Here is an 18,289-nt window from a genome sequence, read left to right on the forward strand (position 1 = left end):
AAAGAACAAAGGAAATTACAGCACAGGAACAGGCCCTTCGGCCCTTCAAGCCTGCACCTACAATGCTGCCTGACTAAACTAAAACCTCCTCCCCTTCCGGGGCTATATCTCTCTATTCCCATCCTATTCATGTGTTTTGTCAAGACGCCCCTTAAAAGTCACATTTCTTCAATGCATTGTATTGTTGAGGTATAAAAGCTTGCTTGGCTGGGCTATTAAGTTCAAATTCTAATTCATATGCAGAAACAGTGTTCAAAATGGCTTGATGTGATGTAGCTTCCCAAACATCTTTATGGCTGCTCAATCGACCCCCGATATGTTCACTTTCAGTTTTGACATGGTCGTGATGCTGTGCGCTCTCTCTTACTTGAGATGCATTAGAACAGGCTGCTGAGGTTAAAAGGTTTCCTAATTTTGGCTCAGCTAGCGTCTGCCTGACAGCTGGTGGTTGGTTTGGCACAGCTTGTGTCTTCAGAGTCCTTGTCCCCTGTCCATGCTTGTTCTGCAGATACCCAGGCGGGGTGGAATCTCAAATTGAGATCAGGTTTTAAAAGGTCAGGCTTCAGTGGGTCTTTGTGCTGTTTCAGCTTGAAGCTGGCATTGACTAGCAGGGCTATAGCACTCTAATAGGGGCAGCACAGTGGTTAGCACGGCTGCCTCACAGTGCCAAGGACCCAGGTTCGATTCCCGGCTTGGTCACTGGTCGTGTGGAACCTTCACATTTCTCCCCGCGTCTGTATGAGTTTCCTCCGGGAGTGGGATACGAATATGGTTTCCTACCACAGACCAAAGATGAGTGGGTTAGGTGGCTTGCCATGATAAATTGACCCTAGTTTTAGGAGGATTAGCAGGGTAAATGCATGGGGTTATGGGAATAGGGCCTAGGTGGGATTGTGATTGGTGCAGACTCGATGGGCTGAATGGCCTCATGCACTGTAGGATTATATGATCCTGTTGAGTTTCACTGAGGGCATCATCGTGTATAGATTTCAAGGCCACTGTGATTCCCTTCACCGGGACCTGCTGCACCACTGGAAAGTTGTGTTCAAGCAATGAACCAAATGATTCTGGTTTTCCCAAATCATGGGATTCATCTTTGGATCTATTAAATTATAGTTAAACCCCGCCCCATGGGGGCTTGTCAGAAAGCATTCATAATCCCCACATGTTCATCCCTCAGTGCGTCTCTCTCCTCAGAGCAAATCTCGATGGGAAATCAGTGGATTGTTTTTCATGTTATTTTGGAGTTTTGTCACCAAACGCCGATTGGTTACCCATTGGTGATCCATCTTCAGAGCACACGATCCAGATCTGAGAGCATCAGCTGATTCTTCAGGATATGAAACTATTGCTCCAGTGACTGCTGCGCTTGGGGGAATGAAGTAATCATATTCATAATCAGTGCTCCCATGTTCCAGCTCACCATATTCATCAGAGTATTGCTCAGAATCAGCCAAGGCCTCATGCAGGCTGGCTTGACTGTTGTGGTGACTTCTCATCTGATTTGACCAATAAGCACCAATTGCACTCCCACTGGCATTGCCGTGACTGCCACTATTGACACACGTCATGCACAAAGCTTCACCCGTAGTTTTCAGGTGCTTTGTTTCCGCTCTTGACTCCAAAAACATTACTTCTAAACATTCCATCGGACAATCAGTAGTCCCTTTCATGTCTCAGACATCTTCAGTCTGGCAACTTTCTGCACTCTCTCCTTTCCTTCTCTATGGTATGCTTTGTCTGTATAGCACACAAGAAACAATACATTTCATTGTATTCCAATGCATGTGACAATAATAAATCAAATCAAAATTTTGTCTTTGGCTTTCATGCCAGACTCCAAAGAGCAGGCTGCTGCCATCCTAACCGAAGACTTTCCTGACCTGACAACCGTCAACCCACCTGAAGGCTTGAGCTTCATGCTGCTTACTAACATGTTGCCCAGATGTAGGGTTGACTCTGGCCCAAGACGGGGCTGAAAGGCCATGGCTAGAAGCCCCCACCTCTGTTTTTTGCATTCCTTTTGTTGTTCTTTTCCTTCCTCAAAAACAATGGGCGAAATTTTCTTGTCCCGCCTGCCATGGGAATCATGGCGGGTGGTACGCAGACCTTGGATGGGATCTTCCAGCTTTGGGGCGAGCATGGCCAGAAAATCCTGCCCAATATCCCAAAAATACTACGAAGTCTCACAACAGGTTAAAGTCCAACAGATGTATGAACTGTGCTCACCTGATGAAGGAGCAGTGCTCTGAAAGCTCGTGGTTCCACATAAACCTGTTGGACTTCAACCTGTTGTGAGACTTCTTACTGTGCCCACCCCAGTCCACGCCGGCATCACCACACCAAAAATATTAACAATGTAGCAAATATTTGGATAAAAACCTTCATATTATCTTGCTTGACACAATAAGATGGCAGGCCAATGGTCTGAGTGTGGGCAAAAAGGGCCTCACATCATTTTGGATTATCATGGATACGAAATGAAATAAACAAATTATTTAGCAATTTTCTAACTGATGATTAAACTGTGACTGATTATCTTACTAACAGACACTTGAAGAGTTCACTAAATTTCATTAAAATGTGCTGTATTTTAATCACTGATGCTGAGCAGAACTGCCATGAAGCTAGTGCTTCGATTTGTGACTGTAAAATGACCATTTATAATCTCTTCTGGTGAATTACAGTGTCTTAATCAAATGGAGCTAATTGAAGTTGACATTAAATTATCTTGGCCCCAATTGCTTCAGCCTGAAACTGAATTATACTACATTATGCTTTGTCCTTTAACTTGCAATCAGCCTAACAGCTGTGTCCAGTTCAGTTATATGAAGCATGTCATTTTCTGCCTGAAGCCACTGATACTGTCTGTTACGTTGCTTGATTTAATCCCTGGTTTTCCTAATTATTAAATGACTTTTCAAAAAAAACTCCAGTTTTGTAATGATGGCAATGTGACCTTACAAATGTTGCGCCGCATAATTTTGCGTTACCATCATAAACACCCAAGTAATTTTTTCTTTGTGATTGCACGATGATTTCTTTTAAAAATTGCTGTTCAGAGTTTGAGGATGAAATTGCCAATCAAACTCTGGGGACGTTTTGTCTAGGGGCAATCTTGTGCCATCTCATCACTTGTTCTTCCTTTTGTAATATGAAATTCTGATGGTTTGTCATTTTGTACTATACAGTAGATTTTTTTGCACATAAACTGTGAAATTAGATGGTTCCATTATGTTGTTTATGAAGCTTTCATGTACAAAAATAAACATGCTTGATCTACAGTTATCTATTGGCAGGATTGCACTGCACAGCCTTAGCACTCCTGTAGGAAGTACTAGCAAGCATTTTGGTGCATTGGGATGTGCTCTGATTAACCCATTCCATCTGAAAACTGAATTGCACCACTGAAGTCATGTAATTAATTTAATGTACAGCATTTCAAAAATTCATTCATGGGATGTGACTCTTCTGGCAAGGTCATCATTTATTGCCAATCCTAATTGCCCCTGTGAATGTGCTGGTGTGCTGCCTTGTTGAACTACTGCACTACTTGTGGTGTCGGCATTCCCACAGTTCATGTACCAACTGATTGCTCACGTATCAACTGGCTGATCACGTACCAACCGACTCAAGAACAGCTTCTTCCTGCTGTGATCAGACTTTTGAATGGACCTACCTTGCATTAAGTTGATCTTTCTCTACACTCTAGCTGTGACTGTAACACTACATTCTGCACTCTCTTGTTTCCTTCCGTCTGAACGGTATGATTTGTCTGTATGGCGCGCAAGAAACAATAATTTTCACTATGCTAATAACGTGACAAGAACAAATCACATCAAAGTGCTGCTTGGGAGGGGTTTCCAGGATTTTGACCCAGCGATGTTGAAGGAGTGCTCCAAGGGGGACCAGCAGGTGCTGGTGATCCTATTTGCCTGCTTCCCTTGTACTTCCAGGTTGTAAAGGTTGCAGGTTTGAAAAGTGATATCAGAGAAACCTGGTGATTTGCCACATGTATCTGATTTACACTGCTGCCAGTGTGCCCTTATGGTGGAAAATATTTAAAGTGTGGATGCGTTGCCAAACAGGCAGACAGCTTTTTGTCGTGGATTATCTCAAACTTCTGGAATGTTGTTGTCACTGCATGCATCCAAACAAGTAGTGTTCCATGACACTCCTGACATGTGGCTTGCAGATAGTGGGCTGGCTTTGGGGAGTTAGGGGATGAGTTAGTCTCCACAGAATTTGCATCCTCTGACCTGTTCTTGCAGCCACAGTTTTTATGTGGCTGCTGTAGCTTGATTTCTGGTCATAGGTGGTAACCTTAGGATCATACAATAGAATCACAGAATCCCCACAGTACAGAAGGAGATCATTCTGTCTATTGAGTCTGTAACGACCACAATCCTACCCAGGCCCTATTCCTGTAATCCCACGCATTTACCCTGCTAATCTCCTGACACTAGGGTCAATTTAGCATGGCCAATCAACCTAACCTTTGATCTGTAGGAGGAAACCATGCAGACATGGAGAGAATGTGCAAACCCCACACAGATAGTGACCTGAGGGCGAAATCGAACCTGGAACCCTGGTGTTGTGAGGCAGCATTGCTAACCAATGTGCCACGCAGATGGATGTTGATGTGTGCTTAGTGCTCATGGAAGTTCAGTTTGGGTTCTGCCAGGGCCGCTCAGCTCCTGACCTCATTACATCCTGGTTCAAACAGGGACGAAAGAGCTGAATGTCAGAGATGAGTATGACTGTCCTTGACAGCACTTGACCGAGTGGCATCAAGGAACCCTAGCAAGTCAATGGGATTCAGGAGAGAAACTCTCCATTGATTGGAGTCATATGTAGCATAAAGGAAGATGGTTGCGGTTGTTGGACGTCAATCATCTCCGCTCCAGGATGTCACTGCACGAGTTCCTCAGGGTCATATCCTAAGGTCAACCACCTTGCTGCCTCATCCGTGACTTTCCTTCCATCATTAGGTGAGAAGTGGAAAATTTGCTGATGCATGCACAACGTTCACCCTTTGTGGCTCCTCAGATACTGAACAAGCCCATATCTAAAATGCAGCAAGACCTGGACCAGGCTTGGGCTGACAAGTGAAGTTTTTTTTACATAGAAGGTGGTGAATGTCTAGAACGCGCTGCCTGGGAAGGTGCTGGGAGCAGGTACAATAGAGGCCTTTAAGGGGCAGCTAGATGAATACATGAATAGGATGGGAATGGAAGGATGTGGACTCCGTAAGTGTATATAGCTTTAGTTTAGGCAGGCATCGTGATTGGCGAGGCTTGGAGGGCCAAAGGGCCTGTTCCTGTGCTGTATTGTTCTTTGTAACGTTCATGCCAAACAAGTACCAGGCAATGACCATCTCCAACAAGAGAGAATTAACCATCGCCTCTTGACTGTCAGTGACATGACCATTGCTAATCCTCCACAATCAACATCCCAGGGATAACATTGACCAGAAAATAATATGGACTAGCCGTGGAATTATTGTGGCCACCAGAGCAGGTCAGAGGCTTGCAATTCCTCAGCAAATAATTCTCCAAAGCCTTTCCACAACCTGTATGGCTCAAGTCAGGCCCATGAGTTACACTCTTCCCTTGCCTGGATGAGTGTAACTCCAACAACACTTGAGGAGGCTTGACATTGTCCAGGACAAATCAGCCTGCTTGATTGTCCTCAGGGATTTACTCTCTCCACCACTGATGCACGGTAGCAACTGTGTATACCACTTAAAGCACACTACAGGAACTCAAGGCTCTTAAGATAGCACATTGTAAACCCGCGACCACCACCATCGAGAAGAACAAGGCCAGATGTATGGGGACATCACCACATTGAAGTTCCCCTCCAAGCTACTCACCATCCTGACTTGGAAATATATCGCTGTTCTTTCACTGTCTCTGGGTCAGAATCCTGGATCTCCTTCTCTAACAGCACTACACTACATGGACTGCAGCACTTCAAGAAGGCAGCTCACCATCATCTCTCTGGGGACAGCTAGGGTTGGTCAATAAATGCTGACCTAGCCAGCAAAGCCCATGTCCCTTGAATGAATACAAAAAGGAACTTGGTAATAATAAATGCTGTTAAATGTCCTTATGTCATCCTTTAATAACAGGGCTACTCATCCTCCTATTTCATTCTGTCTGTTTTTTTGAAATGTTCAGTGTCTTAGAATATTTATTTCCAAAACCTGGTCACCCTGCAACCACAGTAGAAGACACAAGTTACGTACCAGAAATCGGGGTAACCTCAGGCTAGAAAAAAGGGAGATTAATGTATTTAATATGAACAAAGCCAAAGAACCGTGGAAAGTCGGGAGGTTAGATTTGATTTTTAATTTATTTATGGGATGTGGGTTTTGCTGGCTAGACCAGCATTTTTTGCCCATTTCCTTTCTTCCTAATCTGCTCTGGCTGTTGTAGTTAAATTTCTGGTCAATTATAACCCCAGGACATTGATGGTATAGCATTCAGCAACGGTAATGTTGTTAATCTTCAAGGGGAGATGGTTAATATCCTTCTTGGAGATGGTCGTGGCCTGGCATTTGTGTAGCGTGAGTATTAGTTGCCACTTACCAGCCCAGATCTGAATGTTCTTTAGGCCTTGGATGAGGTGTTCAAGGATTTTGTGTGGGAACAACAGGAGAAAGATTGAGTGGCAGCTAGGTACAAATATGGTGTTTTTATTGGACTTTGGTATGACTTTAGCTGTCCACCATTACTTTTGAGTGGTGTTGGAATTTATGACTATTGTGTAGAACTAGGTCAGGCAGGGAAGAGCTTTGAGTCCCATGTGTTTCATAAACTATGGTGCGATGTAGTCATATCTTGCTGCCTGCCACACTTCAAGCCCTATAGGATCTTCTTTATTCTGCAACCTCAAAATGGGCAGGTCTGATGTCTTCTGTTGCTGATGGTGTTGTCTTAGTTCACCCTGGATGTTTCTTCTGCTATATTTGTCCAGGGCTGCCCTAGCTATGGCAGGCAGGTGAATGGCGGCATGGTTGGGACTAATTGAGGGGTAGTTTTGAGTGAGAGACTTTTGGGCTGCTGCAAAGTGATGAATTGACTCTTTCTGCTGGAGTGTGTCAAGTTTAGCTGTGGTACCGGTTCCTCCCACCTGATATGAAGGGCAGTCACTGGCATCCCTTCTGGAATTAATCTTGTTTGTTCAGGTTTGGACCAAGGTCTGGTCCAGTGGAGTGGTCATGGCAGATGGTAAACTGAGCATCAGAGAGCAGGTTGGTGAATAGGTGCCACTTGCTAGCGCTATTGACTTCCACCACTTGATTGAGAGTAGACTGCTGGGATGATGATTGGCTTTTCCCACTTTTGTCGCGGACAGGACATATCAGGGCAGTTTTCCACATTGTTAGGTAAGTTTAATGTAGCTATACTGGAATAGATTAGCTGAAGAAGTGGCTAATTCTGGAGCACAAGTCTTCAGTACTACTGCTGAGATGTTGATAGGGCCTGTAGCCTTAACTGTATCCAATGCTTTCATCCTTTTTTAAATCATGAATTGAATTGTCAGAGCCACCTGCATGCATTTGAAGTTGGAGCTGTGATAGATTAAATGTTATTCTGGAACTAAAATAGGCTGCTTCCGTCTGAACCTGTTTGTGCTCTTTTTGATCCTCTTATGAAAGGGTTAAGTTTGTGCTGTAGTACAAGGTTTATCAGGAAAGGAAACAGGAGGTTCATAGAAAGGCGTTGAATTTCCTGAAACGAACAAATGAAACTTTTGTTATTCTGTCTCGCAGTTAGCTTTGAGAGTGTTATCCAGTGTGCCTGATAATTTTCCAGCCAGTTTTATCACAGCTTTTCACTTACCTCTCAACAGTGTTTTAGAACTTCGTTTGGACCTCCAGTGCAGTGCTTGGATCCAAGTTACAATGTGTGTCACTGTCATTGTCTTTATGTTCATATTCTTCTGAATTGTGTGTCTTGTTGCTGCCCTTTGTGTGAGTTGTTTGATAATTGGGAGGCTGTTTTTTGAGAAAAGTTGTAAAGCAATTCGTGAACTGCACTTTTTAGTAACAGGACAATGCTTAAAATCTTTTCACTGTGAAGTGAAGTTATGGATGTTGAAGAGGTAAGACCTGCAGTACAATTTATACTGTTTGTTGGTGGGTTTGTTTTAAAGTACTGAAGCATTTTACTCAGTTAAATGTCATGCTTAACCATTTTCCACTGTATTAAGTTATTGTGCTGCACTCCTGTTTATTTGAATTATTGTAATTGGAAATATGCAACATTATGCACCCAGCTTGCATTAAACTCTGATTGCTGCTGTTTTATATAAGTGTGTTCCAGTTAGACAGTAGTTCCAGAATGATTAGATTTTAATTTTGTCATGATTGTTGCATCTGATCATGCACGTGACATTTTATGTCGTGGTCCTACTTGAATATTGAACTTGTTTGATCAAAAGGAGAGATACTTTGGAGAGGAAAATGGGAATAGAGTCGCTCTCATGGGCGAGCTAATAAGCCACAATAGGGCGGAATGGCCTCCTCTGTATAAATTTGTATACTACTTCAGAAAGGCAGGAGATTAACATTATCACTATCTCACCGTGTTACATGATTTATGACATTAACAAAAATGTTGTGTAAGTATTTGAAAAGGTCAGTGGATGACTACAGGCAAACAGTGATCCATTTTATAGAAGAAAAGAATTTGCTAAATAAAAATTGTTATTCATTTAAATGGAAGACTTCTGCCTGAGGGGTAGTGATCCTTACTGTGGACCAGATTGCATTTTGAAAACACAGTGCACATCTTTTTGAATGCGACTGAACTCTCACTTGAACTGGTCAAGGGTGGCCAAGCTTGACCATCATGACTGACAGTTGTAGGAGAGATTAATTTAGCGTATTCCAGGTCCTTTTTAACCCTGATTCTTTTTCATTTGCTCGACTCTGGACAAGTGTAAGTTAATAGCAGTAACATAGCTTCAGAAATCATTAAAGTATTTATTATTGCAAACAACCTTTCCAGCTAATAGCACATTTTCACCGACATAAGGGCCTGTTTCCATGCCGTAAACTTCTATGACTCAATAACCTGTTCACCTACCAGAAGCCATGTTAAAAAGGAAAATGTTGCAGTCACATCTCCAACCCAAGTCTGTCTCTAACCCGGTTCACTGCTGGGAACGAGATCATGAAATTATCTTAATGTTACGTAGGGACCTGATTATTGTAATCCTGGAGTCTGTTCTTAGTCAGAGAGAGTACACTGAATTCAATTAATTGCAAAATTGAGTTAAGTAATATCTTTATGATCATAATGTATTCAATCTCTTTGCTGGCTTTATTTTAAACTTTGTGTATCCCCTTTTCTTTGTAGATTGCCTTTTCTCAGCACAGCAACTTCATGGACCTTGTGCAGTTCTTCGTCACATTTTTCAGGTTAGTCATCAATATATATCTGATCCATATAAGGTATGTTCCAGATTTTTAAAATCCGCAGTCTCATTTGCACTCGCTTTATTCAAAATGTGCATGTTTGCAGAATTTTGTGATTATTGCTGTAGTATTTCTCATTTTGAGAGCAGTGTACAAGTTCAGCTGGTAACCTGGAGTTGCCAAAGTAGTATCAATTATGTAGTGAAATTATTGAGTCAGTCAATGTTCCATTTCAAAACACATTGATAAGCCCTCTGCCAATGCAGATGTGTCAACATTCCACATTGTTAGTGGAATATAATATTCGCTATAATAGTCGCTGCATCTTAAATTGAGTGCACAAAGTCTTTTCGTGCCTTCTGTGCTCAGCGCCACCTGGAATTTAATATCTTTGGTGAAATACTGTATTGTGTGATAGACGTATTTAAGCTGCAGCCTCTGGTTCACATTCGCCCTGCGAATCCTGAGGGTCCAATTCACAAAGCATTGATGTGATATTCTATTTGTGTCAATGTTTCTTCTTCGCTGGGTTTGGTGCAGTTGAACTTTAATGGAAGCATACAAAGACTTGTTCTTGGCGTTACAGTCTTACTCATGGATAAATCACGGTTAGAAACCCCCAATAAACGTTGTCCACAAATTGAGGTTTATGCAAATGAATAGAAATTGTTTTTCAACTTGAATGTAGTTTGTGCTGAATGTACTCCATGCTGAATGACATGCGCTGACAGTAACGTGGAAGGCACAAAAACTTGGATGCTCAGGACTTAACATGATTGGAACATAGCAAATGTAACTTCTTTATTTGAGAAAGGAGGGAGGTAGAAAGCAAGAAACCACAGGTCTGTTAACTTAACATCTATCATGGGGAAATTGTTGGAATCTATTATTAAGAAGTTTATAGAAAACCTAAATGCAATTAAGCAGAATCAACATGCATTTGTGAAAGTGAAATTTTGACTAATTTTCAGGTTGACAAGATGTGACGTGTGGTATGCCACAGGGATCTGTGCCTGGGGCCTCAACTGCTTAGAATTTCTATCAATGACTTGGATGAAAGGATTTAATGTATGATTGTTAAATTTGCTGATGAGACAGAAATAGGAATGAATAAGTTGTGAAGAGAACATAAGGAGTCTGCAAAGTAATAATAGTTTGAGAATGATGCAGTTGGAATGATTGTAGAATTGGGAGTATTTTCATGGACGTGTCTTCCATACTTTGGATCTCTGGATCAGCACTATACTATTTTATGTGAGCAGATATTGCTGGCACAGCTATTTTTATTGCTCATTCCTGGTGAAGGTCTTCCCATAATGATGGGTGGCAATCGCAAGATGAAAGAAGGCTGACAGATATTTAAGTGAGGATGGTGTGTGACTTGAAAGTAAACTTGAGATGGTTGTCTCCCCAACATTGTTACACATGGCCTTCTTGGTGATGAATGTCACAAGGGAGACAACTGACGGCGTAATAACCTAAAAACTTTCTGCAGCTGGCTGGGTTTCCCCCTGTACTTACTGCTGGGTTTTCTACACTACATTGTCGTGTTATAGCAGCAGATCGTTATGATTTTGCAATTACTCAGATTGGGCCAGTATTCCCACAAACAGGCCCAAATTTATTAGTTTTATCCAAGAACAGCTTATTGCTTGATGAGATCTTGCTTTTCAGAAAATGACTATCACATTGGAAGTGCATCAGAACATTGAATTGTGACAAGGTGTTGTATGAATGCAATTTCCACAGTTCTACAATTGTTTTCTAAGGATGATGTTGTTTTAGTGAGTGCAGCTTAGGACTTTGCTTTTCTTGTGAAATATTCAATTATATTAGTCTGTGTTTATCTGTATCTCTCTACACACTGAAACAATGTTTTTTAGTAATGTGGGGAATATGTGAACTTAATCACTTTGGTATAAAAAATCAAAAGGCAGTGCAATGTTTAAATGGAGAAAGATTGCAGAACTTTTAGTGTTGTGGCATAACGATCACAAAATGTAAGTAGGCAGGTAAAGCAAATGATTAGGAAGGCAAATGCAATGCTGTCATTTAATGCAAGAGGGCGAGAATGCAAAACTAGGGATGTTTTGCTGCAGTTGAATAGGGAATTGGTGAGACCGCATCTGGAGTACTTGTATGCTTTGGCCTCCTCATTTAAGAAAGAATATAAATGCATTTGAAACAGCTCACAGTTGATTTGACTGATACCAGGGTGTTATCTTAGGAGGAAAGGTCAGACAGGCTGGGACTGTGTCCATTGGTGTTAAGGAAAATTCAAGGTGATCTTATTGAAACAGATACTGAAGGGATTGAGGGGTAGGTACAGGTTGGATGCTTCCCCTTATGGGAGACACGATAAGATGGGGGCACAGTTTAAAGGTAAGGGATTCCCACTTAAGATGAAGATGATTTTTTTTTCTTGACTCTTTAGAATTCTTTCCCAGAGAGTGTAGAGGCAGGGCCACTGAGTATTTGTAAGTCAGAGATAGATTCTTGACTAACAAGGGTATCAAAGGGTATAGGAGGTAGGTAGGATTATGGAGTTGTGGCCACAATCAGGTTAGCCATGATTTATCTCATTGAACGGTGGAGGAGACTCAAGGGGCCAAATGGCATACTCTTTCTAATTTGTATATTAACAATGGCAGTAACAGTAACTTAGAACAAGTTTTCTACGCTTCGAGTCAGTGACAAGTTGTTTTTGCATAGTGCAGAGTTATGTTTTTAATGCAATTATGCGCAGATAATAAGTGAGAATCGACTATGACAAACCTTGGGATAACTATCGCCATTCCTGGGTCTTGAGCTATAGTAAAATGAGTGGGTAGACAGATTGCAGTAATCGCGAGGTGATGTGTGCAAAAAAAAGGCTAGCTAATCTACTGAAGATTGTTCAAGGTGGTATGTCATTTGGAGATTGTGAAGCAGAATGATGTGTAAAGATAATGGCTCAGAAGTCCTTAAAAAGCTGCTGTAGTAATGTGGGGAGGGTGCTATAAGGAACATGTTCATAAGATGAAGATGTCAGAAGTTCAACTCCAGTTGCATTCTTTTAGTTGAGTATCAACAGAGGTGAAGATCATTTGAAGAGTTTGAGAGAAGTATTTGTGCAGTTGCAGTGAATATTTAGAACTTAGATTTTCATCACCATCTTTGAAAATTGCTTCGATCAATAGTTGAGAAAATAATGCTTGGGTGAAGCTGTAACAGAGCGAACTGGCTGATACTGAAAGGTTAAACACAGGACAGACATAAGTACAAATGCACTGTGTGTTCATTAGTGGATTCTAAAGACAGATTTGGAAACTTCTGCAATTCTGAAATAGCGCACATAAACAGTAACTTAGAACAAGCTTTCCATGCTTCGTGTCAGTGTGACAAACAGTTTGTTTTTGCATAGTACAGTTATGTTTTAATGCAATCATGTGTATAAATATTTTATGATAAAGTGAGAATAAAATTGAGAATGTTTGCTGAAAGGCAAAGATCCAGCCAAGAAGGAAAGCTGACGCAAATCTTGTTGTATTTAAGTGATTCCAGTTGAGTGCTTACTTTTAAGCAGAGGTCAGAGTTCTGCCTTTCTATATACCTTTGTGCAATTTCTAATGTTGAGATCGTACACAAAAATTGGCGTGAGGTTTGAAACCTGCTGGGGATGGAGAATCTGAAGGAAGTATGGCTATATTGAAAGGCTCAGAAAAATGAGCAGGAGCGAGCCACAGATCCTGATTTTTACATTCTCCCCTTTCTCCCAACAATATATTGGGTATTTAAATTAAGGATGAACAGAAAAGAGTTTGGACTAATAAATGTAGTTGTATTGATGAATTATAAACTGGTTGCTTTAATAATTCAGCCCCGGTAATGCCCACATGGAGGTGCTGTTTACAAGTAAATCTATTGAAATATACGAGGTATCAGAACTGGAAAGAAGTACCTCTGAAATGTGAGGTTTCTGCTGTCCCAGGTGCAGGCTTTATGACAGGTACATCAAAAGAATTCTTCCTTTTAATAGAGCTGTCATTTTTCAGTAGGTGCAGGAGAGAAATGGGGCTTACTGAACTGGCTAGGTGTCAGCTCTGACAAACAGCTTTCATTTACGTGAGTCTGTGTGGCATGTGAAAGAACAGTGTTTTCATTTAAAGCTGTCTATACCCACTTCAACCTGTGGTTTGTCAGGTAACAGTTAGAGATTTTCTTTCCCCCAAGAGTGAAAACACAAAATAAAAAGAGAAACATCTCCAGCAATATCTTGTGATGCACAATTGACATCTCAAGATGATCAAAGGAGTCTTAAGCAAGTGTTGTCTTGTACCTGTCACCCCACTCCAAGGGCTCAATGTTCAGACCACTTTCACTGATACAGACCTGGATTTTTTATGGTTGGGTTTGATGAGGTTTGAGAACTCTGTCGCCATTCAAATTGTAGGTTATTCTTACAAATCCCTTCTGCGTCTCGTTGCTGCGTCTCTGGATAATCTGTTTTTGATCAAACATAGATACCCTAGCAAAAACTAAACAGTAGATGTAAAATAAGCTCGCATCCAGCTTCTGTACATCTACCTTTCCTGTCAGAAGACAAAGTAACCTCTTGGTCCTTGGGGAAACCACACTTTTAAAGAGGTGTGGAGAAATAACTACTTCATTTTATCTCACTTGAATATTATGAGGCAGGCTTTGCTTACAAGTCATCAGTGCAAGGTGACAGCCTTAGAGGTATTTAAACCAGAGTATAAGCATTATTGGTTGGAATGCATCAGCTCATGAGTTACATTGTAGAGCTGGGAATATTTTTATGGACTTGCCCTCCATGCTTTGGATCTCTGGATCAGGAATAATGCACTGTATTGTTTTATGGGAGCAGACATTGCCAGCGCAGCTATTTTTATTGCACATTCCTAGTGATGATGGGTGGCCTTCCCATAATGATGGGTGGTAATTGCAAGATGAAATAAGACTGACAGGTATTTAAGTGAGGATGGTGTGTTTTTTTATTCATTCATGGGACATGGACATCGCTGGTTGGTCAGCATTTATTGCCCATCCCTAGTTGCCCTTGGAGGGCAATTGAGAGTCAATCACATTGCTGTGGCTCTGGAAACACATGTAGGCCAGACTGGGTAAGGATGGCAGATTTCCATCCCTAAAGGACATTAGTGAATGAGGTGGGTTTTTCCAACAATCGGCAATGTTTTATGGTCATCAGTAGATTCTTAATTCCAGATTTTTAAAAATTGAATCCAAATTTGCCATGGTGGGATTCAAACTTGGGTCCCCAGAACATTAGCTGAATTTCTGGAATAATAATTTGGTGATAATACCACTAGGCCATCGCCTCCCCTTGTGTGACTTGAAAGGAAACTTGAGATGGTCATCTTCCCCCAACGCTGTTACACATGGCGTCCTTGGTGATGAATGTCACAAGGAAGACAATTGGCCATGTAATAACCTTAACACCTAGCACTTTCTGCTGAGTTTTCTGTTGTAGTGTTATAGCAGCAGATCATAATGATTTGCAATCTATTTTGGTTGGGCCAGTGTCCGGTTATCCAGGCTGATTATATATTCTCACAAACAGACCCAAATTTACTGGTTTTAGCTAAGAACAGCTTATTGCTTGATGACATCTTGCTTTACAGAGAATAACTATCACATTGGAAGTGCGTCAGGACATTGAATTGTGACAAGGTGTTGTATGAATGCAAATCTTTGTCTCTTTGCATTTCCACTGTTCTACAATTATTTTCTGAGGATGATGTTTTAGTGAGTGCAGCTTAGGGCTTTGCTTTTCTCCTAACATATTCAATTATATCAATCTGCGCTTATCTATCTCTCTGTACACACTAAAACAATGTTGTATGACAAATTGGAAATAGGATGATCTTATCTTCTCATAAGGTTTATGTTGCCTATGGAAAAGCACTAAGAAAAATCTAGAGTAAGAATAATTAACTGAGTGAAAGTCAACTTCAGTGAGGTAGGAACAGATCGGGGACAAATATATTGGAGTCAAAGATTGACAGAAAACATGGTAGCTGAACAATGGGCTCCATTGACTCTGTCTACACTGCCCGCTGTCTCAGAGAAGCAGCCGCACACACCCTGTTAGGAAAAAGATAAATGCTGCAACTGTACAAGATACTGGTCATCTAGAGTACTTTGGGTAGTTTTGGCCCCTTTATTTAAAGAAAGATACTATTTAACGGTAGGCAGTTCAGAGAAGGTTCATTTAAGATGATTCCAGATATGGAGGGGTTGGGTGTCCTTGATTATTGGGGTGCATGGGGTCCTTGGCTATACTGGCCGCTTTTCTGAGGCAGCGGGAAGTACAGACAGAGTCCATGGATGGGAGGTTTGCGTGATGGACTGGGCTACGTTCACATAAGAAATAGGAGCAGGAGTAGGCCATCTAGCCCTTCGAACCTGCCCCGCCATTCAATAAGATCATGGCTGATCTGTCGTGGCTCAGTTCCACTTTCCGGCCCTCTCCCCATAACCCTTAATCTCCTCTCTCATCAAAGACCCATCAACCCGCTTCTTGAAAATATTTAGCGAGGCAGCCTCCACCACACAACTATGTAATTTGATTTATTATTGTCACATGTATTAGTATACAGTGAAAAGTATTGTTTCTTGCATGCTATAAGACAAAACATACCTTACTGAGAGAAGGAAAGGAAGGAGTGCAAAATGTAGTATTACAGTCATAGTAGGGTGTAGAAAAAGGTCAATTTAATACAAAGTAAGTCCATTCAAAAGTCTGATGGCAGCAGGGAAGAAGCTATTTTTGAGTCAGTTGGTACGTGTCCTCAGACTATTCTTTCTTTTTCTCAATGGAAGAAGGTGGAAGAGAGTATGTCCGGGATGCATGGAGGTCCTTGATTATGCTGGCTGCTTTCTTGAGGCAGCGGGAAGTGTAGACAGAGTGAATGGATGGCAAGCTGGTTTGCGCGATGTACTGGGTTTCCTTCATGACCCTTTGTAGTTTTTTGAGGTCTTGGACAAAGCAGGAGCGATACAAGTTGTGATACAACCAGAAAGAATGCTTTCTATGATGCATCTGTAAAAGTTGATGGGAGTCGTAGTGGCATGACAAATTTCCTTAGCCTCCTGAGAAAATAGAGGTGTTGGTGGGCTTTCTTAACTATAGTGTCTGCACAGAGGGATTAGGACAGGTTGTTGGTGACCTAGACACCTAGAAACTTCAAGCCCTCGACCATTAGTTCTTTGAGAATGTGACTGAACACATTGACGAAGGAAGAGCGGTAGACGTGGTTTACATGGACTTCAGCAAGGCGTTTGACAAGGTACCCCGTGCAAGGCTTCTTGAGAAGGTGAGAGGGCATGGGATCCAGGGGGCTTTGGCCTTGTGGATCCAGAACTGGCTTGCCTGCAGAAGGCAGAGAGTGGTTGTGGATGGGTCTTTTTCTGCATGGAGGTCGGTCACCAGTGGAGTGCCCCAGGGATCTGTTCTAGGACCCTTGCTGTTTGTCATTTTCATAAATGACCTGGATGAGGAAATGGAGGGATGGGTTAGTAAGTTCGCCGACGATATGAAGGTTGGTGGTGTTGTGGATGGTCTGGAGGGATGTCAGAAGTTGCAGCGGGACATAGATAGGATGCAAGACTGGGCGGAGAAGTGGCAGATGGACTTCAACGTGGATAAATGTGTAGTGGTCCATTTTGGCAGGACCAATGGGATGAAGGAATACAATATCAAGGGTAGGAGTCTTAGCTGTGTTGAAGAGCAGAAGGATCTCGGCGTCCGGGTCCACAGGACTCTTAAATCGGCCTCGCAGGTGGAAGATGTGGTCAAGGAGGCGTATGGTGTACTGGCCTTCATTAATCGAGGGATTGAGTTTAGGAGTCGGGAGGTAATGCTGCAACTTTATAAGACCCATGTCAGACCCCACTTGGAGTACTGTGCGCAGTTCTGGTCATCTCACTATAGGAAGGACGTGGAAGCTATTGAAAGGGTGCAGAGGAGATTTACAAGGATGTTGCCTGGATTGGGAGGCATGCCTTATGAAGATAGGTTGAGGGAGCTGGGACTCTTCCCCCTGGAGAGACGAAGATTGAGAGGCGACCTGATAGAGGTTTAAGAGATGTTGAGAGGAATAGATAGAGTGGATTCTCAGAGGCTATTCCCCAGGGCTGAAATGGTCACTACGAGAGGACACAGATTTAAGGTGCAGGGAAGCAAGTACAGAGGAGATGTTAGGGGTAAGTTTTTCACTCAGAGGGTGGTGAGTGAATGGAATCGGCTGCTGTCGGTGGTGGTTGAGGCGAACTCGCTGGGGTCTTTTAAAAGACTTCTGGATGAGTATATGGGATCTAATGGGATTGGGGGTTATCGATAGGTCTATGGCTTAGTAGGTATCGATGTGATCGGCGCAACTTATGAGCCGAAGGGCCTGTTTGTGCTGTAGTGTTCTATGTTCTACGTTCTATTTCCACTTCATCACTGTTGATGTAGACCAGAGCATGTCCTCCCATATGTTTCCTGAAGTCGATGACTATGTCCTTTGGTTTACTGCAGGGAGAGATTATTGTCAGTTCACCGGATCCTCAATCTCTTTCCTATACTATACTCAGTCTTGTCATTGTTTGAGATCTGACCCACTGTGGTGGGTCATCAGCAAACTTGAAAATTGAATTGGAGGGGAATTTGGCCACACAATCATAGATGTATAAGGAGTATAGTATGGGGCTGAGGACACAGCCTTGTGGGACATTGAGGATAATTGTGGAGATGGTGTTGTTGCCTATCCTTATTGATTGACAGGGTAGATTTGGAGAGGATGTTTCCTCGTGTGGGAGAATGTAAAAAATGTAGAGGAGAAATTTTTTCTCAGG

The 18,289-nt window shown here is 42.1% G+C and overlaps 1 protein-coding gene across 3 annotated transcripts in view; it reads left to right on the plus strand.

Annotated features, from left to right (window-relative positions):
- The window catches only part of atrn (attractin), a 329,788-nt gene that overhangs the window by 186,191 nt on the left and 125,308 nt on the right, over positions 1-18,289 (plus strand). For all 3 annotated transcript variants that reach the window (XM_080194537.1, XM_080194632.1, XM_080194724.1), the window contains exon 25: positions 9,372-9,433. In XM_080194537.1, coding sequence (XP_080050663.1) covers positions 9,372-9,433 — 62 coding nt within the window. The remainder of the gene's footprint in view (positions 1-9,371; positions 9,434-18,289) is intronic.

Source organism: Carcharhinus amblyrhynchos, chromosome 1 (assembly GCF_965287045.1).
Source record: "Carcharhinus amblyrhynchos chromosome 1, sCarAmb.v2.hapA, whole genome shotgun sequence".
Classification (NCBI taxonomy): Eukaryota; Metazoa; Chordata; class Chondrichthyes; order Carcharhiniformes; family Carcharhinidae; genus Carcharhinus; species Carcharhinus amblyrhynchos.